The 11,264-nt window shown below is 39.3% G+C and overlaps 1 protein-coding gene across 2 annotated transcripts in view; it reads left to right on the top strand.

Moving 5' to 3' along the window:
* The first annotated feature begins 1,085 nt into the window (after positions 1 to 1,085).
* LOC121952281 (roundabout homolog 2-like) overlaps positions 1,086 to 11,264 on the top strand; it is a 111,879-nt gene continuing 101,700 nt past the window's right edge. For both annotated transcript variants that reach the window (XM_088088476.1, XM_042498853.2), the window contains exons 1-2: positions 1,086 to 1,620; positions 6,117 to 6,443. In XM_088088476.1, coding sequence (XP_087944602.1) covers positions 1,566 to 1,620; positions 6,117 to 6,443 — 382 coding nt within the window. In that variant the 5' untranslated portion in view covers positions 1,086 to 1,565. The remainder of the gene's footprint in view (positions 1,621 to 6,116; positions 6,444 to 11,264) is intronic.

Raw genomic sequence — 11,264 nt, 5'->3', positions numbered from 1 at the left:
ATTAAGGTTTTGATTGCATTAAATGGTCCTTTTATAATGGGTTTCTTTTGCACTATGTCTCAGTGTTTTGATGTTTTATGTAAGGCACTTTGAGTTGCCTTGTTGCTGAAATGTGCTTATATAAAAACTTACCTTTATGTTTGCACAGAACAGCATCCTGATGTTCATGATTGTAAGAAACTGTCTTACTGATAGTATAGCTTGATTAGGCCATTTAAATTGGACTACTATCCTTTTCCCAGTATGCAAGCACTGGGGTACAATTGATTTATTGATGTAAGTTTGCCCCAGCCCCCCCCAGCCCGTCGCTTTTGGACCTTCTTCCGATTGACCTATGACATCACATACCAAATAAGTTTGCAGGCAGCAAACGGGTTGCATGTTTACGCTGCACTTGACTTTATGTTTTTGTTTTCCTGACTCTCCTTTACAAATTTGTGCTTTTCGACTTCCGGGTCAAACCCCAGCGTGGTTACTATGAAGTATGCGTAGAACACTTCAGCCAGTTCAGGTCTGATTGAGTCACATACACGGAACAGTAAATCAACCTCCAACCGCATTATTAGATGCGTTGGTCTGACTTTGAGAAAGTCTACTTTCTGTTGTACAGACATGTTTGCATGTATTTTAAAAGTCCAGTTGTGGTCAGACTGACACTACAATTTGTCTTTTTCTAACATCATGTAAGCGAACTGACCGATGAGATGAAACAAAAAACTAACACACTTCTGTATAAGAAGAGGACATGTAATGATTTTTTGAACAACAATGCTATTAAATACAATTAAATAATGAGTAAAAGCTAAAGGGAAGACATCTAATCCATTCAAACAAAACCAGACCAACAAAATAGCCAAAGCATTTCCATTTAAACACACACTGATCATGTTTGCCTGATCAGTGTGTGTTTGTAGTGGATTTATCAGCTGTTTGTGTCAAATTGCCTCCAAGGAAAAAAAAGGAAAAAAAAAAAACACTAATGAGTATCATTATCAGCTTCTAATTGTCCAAAGTGCTGCTGAGTTTTTGGCGTTCACATCTATTGTGTGTATGTTGTATTCGCCGGTTAGTTTCTCCCCGGGCAGCGGAGTGGAGAGGAGGGGCTGCGCTGTGCTGCACCGTGCAGCCACTCACCTCTGACTGAATCCTGTCTCCCACCTTTCATCAGCCCTCCAACTTGTCCCGCGTGAGGATGGATGCGTTTCACGGCGGTCGGACCCGGTAAAGTGTGACAAGGAGAATGCGGTCGGACGGGGGAACCGTGAGTAAGCGGAGTGTCTTTGGGCGTCGGTGATGTTTGCAATTGGTGACTGCAGAAATTTCCAAACGTGTCGGGCGAATCGACAGACCGCTGCTTTACTGGTGTGCGCTCTTGGAGAGGAGGAACGGGCATGTGAACGTTGTCTCTCAGAAATCACTGATTCGGTTCTTTGAGTTCGCGAACTTGAAACTGTACATTTTAACAAAGTCGCTCAAGTGGAAACAGGATTGATTGATTGATTGGTTTTTTTTTACGCTTGAGGAGGAATTCATGCGCCGATAGCTTACGGGGCCAATATGCCAGAATGGGTCCTCTACAGTATTTATTTCTCTGTGGACTTCTTTACACCCAAACCGACGGTAAGTTCATGAATACACCTATTATGGTTGATCTTATGCCTAGCTTCGGAAAAACAAACTGAGCTGTGACCTGGAGCGTATATGTCAGTTCAAGTGCACCAAGAAGATGCACATCCACGTCCACATGATGTATAGTGATTTTGTTTTTCTTTTGAAATTCGTTGTTAAAATCATAAATGCACCATGCCAGTGCGCCACACCACAGCTGGTTCATTTAGTCTCCAAGACAATGTGCCAGGCCAACTGTTTAATGGCTTAGGTAGACGAAAGTTGCTTATTTATTCATAAGGGCTGCCCTAATTGAACACATTTGTTACTGGACTAGTCTACCATCTTTGGCAGCTTTGATATAGCCCGTATCTTTATTTATATTGTGATTTGAAAAGTGTGCCCTTACAAAAAAAAAAAACCAAACAAACAAACAAAAAAAAAACCATTAAACTTTTTGTATTCTGAAAGAAAAAAAACATTAATTAATTCATTTTAAATCAATTGAACTCCCAGGATTTCATATGCTGGTTGCCTTGTGCTTGTATAAGCCTTAAAAAGTGTATGCAAACCTATCATTTATCATCTCACATTTTGCTGTAATGGATTTATCTTAGGTCATCTTCTCACTGGCCTTTAATGCAAAAAGGTTGCTGAGGCAGATGATAGAGCTTCCTATGGCTGAGATAGCTAATATGCCATAGATTGGATGCTTACTCATACTGTATATTCTGGAGATTCACCCCAGGTTACTCACACAATAAGTGGACCTACTGTACATATGCACAACTGCACTTCTGAGACATATCTAAGCTCCATGACAGGAAGTGTTTTCCTTATCATGAAGTGTTTTTTTTTTTTTTTTTTACCACCATGTCCCCTGTAGCCCATATAACATAAATCTGTGTCAGTGGAGTAAGTGAAGTGCAGGTGTAGGCGTGGGTGGTTCCAGGACACTGGAGTTGCTGTTATGCCATTTTATTTGGTACAGCACATACAGTATGTGCAATATAAAGCTGAAGTAATGGCTCTGCAGTTAATCCTACAGTGTCTTTGTGAAGCTTATAGTGAACATTGTTGATAAAAGCGCCCTGGTTGAACTCTGGTTATTTTGGAGGCTGTAATTGGTATTGGACTGCTGCTGAAGGGTGTTTCTAATATTTTGACCATTCTGTATCACACATGGGGTATTAACACATTTTTTGACACATTTGCAAAAAAAAAAAAAGAAAAAACATTACCAGCTTCACAGAATTAAGCTTAATTGCCAGGCTATTGCAGCTTGCAATTAATTCTGCAGATATGTGTGATAAACGGGTAATTAGGCGTACATTTCAGTCTTTTTGATTTAGTTAAAATCCAAATATCTGTAAGGAGGGAAATGTAATAGCAGTTGATGCTGTCTCTCTGACTATGTCTGATGCAATTCTGTTGGTAAATCTGTGATATATCAGAAAGGATAATGCAGTCTGTGCACAATACTCTTTTTATATTACACATAAGACAGTGTGCACATTTGAACTATTTCCATCTATCTACCCTAGTCTTTTATCAACATTACTGAGTTTAAATGTGAAGAACTTGGGCTGACATTGTGGTTGTGACATGTCAAACTTTATTATCAAATGATAAAGAGACTACAAAGACAGGTGCTCTCTGCTTGACAGTCAAGTTAATCTTTTGGTTATAAGCCGAAATCGAGTTCCTCTGAACCCAACCGGTTGACAGATGTCACTTCAAAGTGACTTTTATTAGAGTGGTCCCTGTTTACAAGCCCTAACATGTTCCTGACCAGCATTTTTCCTGCAAGACCTTGAGTTTAGGCTTCAGCACCATGGACAGATCCTCATAAACAGGCCCACTGGTGGAGAGAAAAAGAAAAAAGACTGCAAAGCTTGATGATTAACAACTTTAGGCTGTCCTAGGTGATGATATAAGATGCATTTTGGCTGTTTTGGCTAACTGTAGACATACCAAGAATGTTTATTTTAAGACATCATTGAATTATAACCTTTGCAGTTGGTAATACAAGACTTTTGAAGTCCTTAAAATCCCAACATTTTATTCAAGAAGTCACATAGAAGAAAAAAAATCCATCCATCTATTCATTTTCCATCCCCACTTATTTATATTCAGGGTCATGGGGTGCTGGAGCATGCATTGAGCAGAAAGCAGGCTGGATGGGTTGCCAGTCCATCACAAGGCAAACAGACTGACAGGACCCCGCAGGACCTTCTTGCTGTTAGATGACAGTACCAACCACTGAGCCACCAAGCCACCCACAACTTAAATCATCTAATTTCAATCCTGTTGTCTGACAGCACAATTCAGACTGTACATTAGGCTGCATTGGAGACTGAGTAATGGGACAAGCAATTAGAAGAAGTCAGTATTCCACGGACTGTGTGTTTAGTTTGTGCGTCCAAATTTCACTTACCCGAGAGACGTATGCATAGCTTTTTAAAAGCATGTTAAAAACATAATGTATCACCCTTGTTTGGTGTGTTGGCGCCAGCTAATGGAATGCTTTCTGTCAACAAAGCTCTTAACATTATAGACATCAATTTTACTCACATTTCCAGCTTTATTTCTGTCGTTGTGTAGCAGCAGATCATTACAGTTGCCTTTGCAATTTGCACAATTTGTTGCTGCCAGAGGCAAAAAGACAAGAGAGTTAAACATTATTTTCATTTATTTCTATCTGATTAATTTCTCTGCCTAATGACTGTCCAGAAAGTCTGTTTTATTGGCTCAGAAATCTTTCTAGGTTTGTTTTACACAACGTGAAAGACCTTTTAACACAGATATTATAATGTGCTCACACACCATGAAACAGATGAGAGTTGTGATGCTGTCAGGTCTGTAAACAAACATAGTGCCGCTACATTTGGGTCATTCCTCTGTGACATTTAGAGGTGCAAGTTAAGAAACAGCGCCGAGGTGTTCACACGGCCAAATAAATGGCAAGAGCAAGCAGAGGAGGCTGTTCACTGGGTTGCTGCTGCACAAATGATGATGTTATTCCTATCAGGATTACTCTCATGACATTTGCTGAGGATTGACTATCAAATACTCAGTTTAAATCTTAATATCATAAATGTTAATATAGCCTTTAAAGAGGAAAGAATTATAGATGTTGCATTTGCACACTGTTACATTACAAAAGGGAAAAAAATGGCTGTTCTACACCCACTGAGACAACATGTTTGATGATGTCAGTGTTTGATGGAACGTGTTAATGAAAAAGCTAATGAGATGTAATGACTCCTCAGCTTCTGTCTGTGAAAGTAAATATGTGAGCCTGAGTGTAGTAACACGGCATATAGTGCAGCCAGGAAGAACCCGACACTAATCAACTTGCCTTTCAAGGACTGGAATGAAATTATACTCAGTTTTATCCTATCAATCACGTACATGAATGTGTGTACATCTAATGTTTCTAGTTTGAACTGCAGTGAAAATACAGTCTGAGCAAGAGCTGAAAGCTACAGAATAAAGAGCATTTGACATAAGTTTTCCTCAATTTCAGAGATATAATTTGACATGTCTTATTGACACCTTATTTCAAAGGGATAGTTTAGATTTTTGAAGTGGGGTTGTATGGAATATGTCAGTGTATTACGTACAGTTTATGTATGTCAGCATGACCCCAGTTTGGAAAAGCAGCAGGATTGCCAACACAGAAGCTAAGCAGTGTGCTGTTATGAATGGGACCACAACAAAATCTATTATAGCCATTTAAAGTTTCACCTAAAAAAAACAAACAAAATTAACAGTTTAAATATATGCTATATTGAGAATTTGTTCTCCATCTAATCTTTATGTCAGACAGCCCTTATCAGTTCTCCATTTATGCTCTCTTCAAAGCCAACAGACTCCATTGACAAAAAGCAGCAATTTTAAATCATGACCTTGGTAAATTCAAACTAACCCTTTTAAAAGTCAGTCACACAATAACACAAACATGCCAACTAATCAGTGTTTCAGCAGACCAGTGTTCGATGAGCTAAAATTACTTTTTTTTTTTTAATGGAGTCTGATGACTTTAAAGAGAGCAATACAACAGCTTCAGTACTGGAAACTGCCGTCTGACAGCACGTAAAGTGGTGAAAATACTGTGAGTAAACAAATTTTAATTGTTTTAGCTGTCTAAAATACATGATGCTTCCATATTTGCACTCCTGCCTGCTTCTCCAAAATGGGGCCTTCTGAATGACATCTACTGTATGTAATACACTGATTATGGATAAGTACCTCATACAGCCCCACTTCAAAAAATCCAAACCAGTCCCTTTAATCACAAGTGGTATGGTAATCAACAAGTCCCTTTCATTTACTATTTATATTTTGGAGATACTTAGTTAGCAAATGTTTGTCCTTGCCAACTAAACAGTTAATTTATTCCAAACATAGTGCTGTTCCTGCTACAGCGAAATTTAACTGAATTTTTTATGTGTATGTATTTAATTTCTTTAATGGAATTTTTTACTCTCTCATCTCCACTCCAGGGTCTCGTCTTCGCCAGGAAGACTTCCCTCCCCGCATTGTTGAGCACCCCTCTGACCTCATTGTGTCCAAAGGGGAACCAGCCACTCTCAACTGTAAAGCAGAGGGCCGTCCAACCCCCACAGTGGAATGGTACAAAGACGGGGAGCGCGTCGAGACGGACCGCGACAACCCTCGCTCCCACCGTATGCTGCTGCCCAGCGGCTCCCTCTTCTTCCTACGTATCATCCATGGCCGACGGAGCAAGCCCGATGATGGCAGTTATGTGTGTGTGGCCCGAAACTATCTGGGAGAGGCCGTAAGCCGGAATGCGTCTCTGGAAGTAGCATGTAAGTCTGAGTTTTCTCATATCCCTCCGGGCACAAAGATAATGCCCTGGTCAAAGGAATTGCAGTGTTGCATGACAGAAAAATGGAAAAATAGTCATGCAGTATGTATTGAGGTTGGTAACCTTTTGCAGGGTGCATTAAAATGTGAAAAGTGTTAATGTTGCATCTAAAAAAGGTAGAGTTTATGTTAAATTAAGCATAACATTTTGGGGCTGTTATGCTAAGAGAGAGGTATATAAGATGTCATCTGTCATAATATGAGCAACATCACCTTTTCACCTACAAGTGTGTGCTTATCCGTGTGCATAACATGTGTGTGCACATGTGTGTGAATATGGTTTCTGACTACTAGTGAGACCTGTTTGGATGACCTGTTTGAGTAATGTATGGGCAGAGCTGTGAATCGCTCCAGGGAGGGAGAGAAAAAGGGGGGCAGGATTTTAACCTAGCTAACTCTCTCTCACTGTTTGGATTTGGAAAGATGCAGCCTGCTCCCAGCCAGTTCTCTCCCTGTGTGGGAGAGAGGCGCTCTGGGCTATTCACATTTCCATTATGTGCTAAACTGAGCTGATTTCTTGCCATGAACAAGATGCACACACGCTCGGACACACACACAGATATACATGCATGCACACACAAACACCCACAGTGTCTCCCCTGCTCTCTGATTCTCACTCTCATAGAGATGTAGTAAACAAGCAGAAAAGAGAGAATTCCAGGCAAATTTACAAAACATTTAACTGCCCAGTTATTTTTATAAATACTGAGCACAAATATTAACGCAACACTTTTTAGATTTTTGCTCCCATTTTTCATGAGTATATATTAAAGATCAAAGAATAGGACACGAAAGACTTACTTCTCATTATTTTTTGTTGCAAATCTTTTAAAATTTGTGTTAGCGAGCACAATGCTGTAGATGTTGCAAGTTTTAAGGGAGTATTCCAGAAATATCCTCCAGTACTGTTGATCGTCAACTGAATGTTCATTTCACCACTGCAAGCCATCTCCAAAGTCATTTCTGTGAATCTGGCCGTACATCCAATCGACATCACAACCAAAAACCATGCTTTAAAGGAGTGTGCCATTGGCAGGAATGTCTGTCAGAGCTGTTGCCTGTGAACTGAATGTTCATTTCATTAATATGAGCAATCCCCAATGTTGTAACCATGAATTTGACAGTACACCCAACCGACATCACAACTGTAGACCATGTTTTAGAGAGCATGCCATTGGCCTGAAGTCTACATGAATATCCACCAGAGCTGTTAGACCTTGAACAGATTGTTAATTTCAATACCCTAAGCCCCCTTCAAAGTTGTCTCTGTGAATTTGGCAACACATCCAACCAAGATCACAACCATAGACCATGTTTTAAGGTAGCGTGCCATTGATGTGCTGACTGCATAAATGCCTACCAGAGCTGTTGCCAGTGAACTGAATGTTCATTTCACTACCATAAGCTGTCTCTTAGGTTATGACCATGAATTTGGCAGTACATCCAACCAACATCATACCATGTTTAACCACACCAGTTCACATCCTCCATTTCCAGCTTCTTCATCAAAATTGAGACCAGCTGCCTGGACAGTTGAGGCAACAACTGGTTTGCACAACAACAGTTTGCACACAAACTTTTGAAAATAGTCTCAGGGGAACTCATATGCATGCTTGTACTTCTCACGAGGGTCTTGACCTGATAGCAGTTCGCTGTCGTAACCAACTTGAGTGGGCAACTGCTCATCTTTGATGGCGTCTGGCACTTTGGGGAAGTGTTCTCTTTACAGATGAATCCCAATTTACACGCTACCGGGCAGATGGTAGACTGCATATATACTGTTGTGTGGGTGAGCAGTTTGCTCATGTCAATGCTTTGAACAGAGTGTCCCATGGTGGTGGTAGGGTTATGGTATGGGCTGACATATGCTACAGATAAAAAGAGATACCATAACAAGATCAAGAGGCCTCTTGTCATTCCATTCATCCGCCACCATGACCTCATGTGGAATGATAATGTATAGCTTATGTATAGCTGTATGTTGCAAGAATCTGCTCACAATGCCTGCATATATATATATATATATATATATATATATATATATATATATATATATATATATATATATATATAAAATATAACATTATTAAAGATAAAACTGCACATTCTAGGCTGCCATCTTAATGTGACCATCCCAAGGCACACCTGTGTAGTAATGATGCTGTGAAATCAGCATCTAGATATCCAACACCTGTCAGGTGGATTGATTATCATGGAAAAGGAGGTACTCACGAACACAGACCACAAACACCACCAAAAATTAAGAGAGAAGTCTGTTACGTGCGTAGGAAAAATCTTACATCTTTAATTCGAGAGGAAAAACAAAAGTGTTAAATTTTTTTCAGTGTACACGTTTTTTTAAATCAAAAATAAATTGTTATTAGCTATAATGTATCATGTAGCTTGTTGTAATAGAAGTTGAAATTGACTCTCCCAATAAGAAATATGGTCTTCACAGTGCTATTCTGGCTTGTGCTGATTTGTCACCCACTTTGGATTCCGTATTTGGTTTTCTGGGGAAATCATGAAACAGGAGGGGGGGGGGGCTGAGATAAGAGCCCTGAACCTAATAGCGACTCAGTCGAGACATTATCTGAGATCTCTGTGCCGTTTTGTGCACCACATCCTCCCTTTGTCTTATTGCCTTTTCCACATTAGACACTTGTGTTTCTATTGTCTTATTTTACTGGTGCTGTTTCCTCTCCTTTCTCTCAAATCAATAGTGGTGAACTGTCCTGGAAATACTAATGCTCAAGGACATGTCGGAAAATAGGAATATGTATGTCATGTTACAGGAGACAACTGTCTTTTATATATGAAATGAGACATTGTGGTGTTTGATATTCCAGTTAAATACTATCTGGTGCTAAAGTTGCTTTAACAGTATCCCTGTCTCCCTGTAATCAGAATTTACACTGCACTGTATGTCACATTTACATGCACATCTTGAACAGCACAGTTATATTTTAAGATAGTGACTAAGTCTCTCTCATAAAGAAACCAGAGACCCAAAACTGTCGTTATAGTGTCAAGAGACAAATGTTATAGCCGCTCCACTGATTCCCTTGACTGAATAGAGGCCGACTTTATGAACACAATGACTGTGTCAGAGTGATTTTGTGGGGATTTTCTGCTTCCCCTTAAATACAATAAAGCTAATTTGTATTTTGCAGCTCAAACAGGCATTCATTTTCTGAATTAATTGTCACATTCATTGTAAGTGTAGGAGCTGCAATTATTATTGACAAATCATTTTTCCCCCCTATTGTTGGAAGAGAGGTGCACTACTTATGTATTAGCAACAAATATGCAGGGGGAAATAACAATGGCAATATATTGTGGCAAATATCAAGTACCTCAGGAGCTCAATGTAAATATCAGGAATGTTTTTGCACCAGAGCAGTTGTCATTTGAGTCTTGAATGTAGATGTAGGCAGCCAGCTGGGTATTATCTAATTCGTATTTGGGTGAATTAAGGTTGTGACGTCAGGTGACCATAATTCATTGTTGGGACAATGTCTGATGCCAACATCAATTTGATGAAGAGTACTGACCACAGATCTCATTGATATTTTGTCAATTTTAATCTGTGTTGTTAGGTAACCAAAATCAAAGTCTTCTCTGTCATCTCAATCTAGAATAATGACATTTAGTTAACATCCAAACAATGTTCAGTTCCAACACATTTTTATCCCAAATGGTCAAATAATGCCACTTGTGTAGACTTTTATGTCTACATATGACGTTCATAGTATCCCTCTGCATCTGTTGGTGACATCCCAGGATGGTGTGTCAATTTATGCCTATTACATGCATTGTGTCTTTTCAAAATACACTTCAGTTTTCACAAGAAATGTACAGTTTTTGCTTGTTAAATCCAGTCTTTCCCAAAATATACTTGAAACTGTGGTAAGGCATAGTATTTATATTTATTTCCTTGTGCAACAACAGCATGTGGTCAGGTTCAGAAAAAAAACCCATCATGGTTTAGCTCAACATTCATACTGGAAGCAGGACTGGTGAAAGTCTGGGGTTTGTTTGACTCATCCAATACCCTTTCAGCCTGCCCTATAGGGACTTTTTACCTCCTTATTACCTCATTACCAGCAGCATTTCAAACAGACGGTGGTGTTATAAACTGACACTGCCCGTCAGCATATTTTACCGTTACAAAAGATTCAGTGGTGTTTTATGTTTACTGATGCCACCCAGCTGTGTATCATGCCACCACAAAAGATGCCTTTTAGGTGGTGTTTTATGCTGAAATAACTGACCAAGCGGCATTATTTGATAAGATAGGAATAAGAACAGGCTACATTTAAAATATCAACAACCCAATTTTCATTTCATCATGTCTTGTCATGAATTCAGCGTCTTCCTGACGTCAGCTGGGTTTATCGTTCTTGTCTTGACTTGTTTGGATCTCTTCATGAGTATATATGTATTTTGCTGCAGTATATATGGGCAATACCATCAGGATATGGGGTGTTCTGAGTGATTAGTGTTCACACAGTGGAGTGCATCTCATACTTCAGTAAGTTTCTGTGTTCCTTGGCTGATATGTAACCATGCAGACCAACTACAGGACCTTAATACTCCTATATAACCTGCTGTTTTTAATATTTTGTGGTTTTCAGTTGCCTGATTTTCAGGTCTTTAAAGTTAAATGGAAACATTATGATTGCTTAGGCTGTGCAATTTAGCAGTCAAATTTAAATCACATTTGAATTGGGTTTTTTCTTTTTCAGCCTTGGATATTTTGA

Source organism: Plectropomus leopardus, chromosome 15, assembly GCF_026936395.1.
Source record: "Plectropomus leopardus strain MGB_pleo_1.0 chromosome 15, ASM2693639v1, whole genome shotgun sequence".
Taxonomy (NCBI): domain Eukaryota; kingdom Metazoa; phylum Chordata; class Actinopteri; order Perciformes; family Serranidae; genus Plectropomus; species Plectropomus leopardus.
Note: the sequence above shows the minus strand (reverse complement) of the source record. Positions and strands in the feature narration are given on the sequence as shown.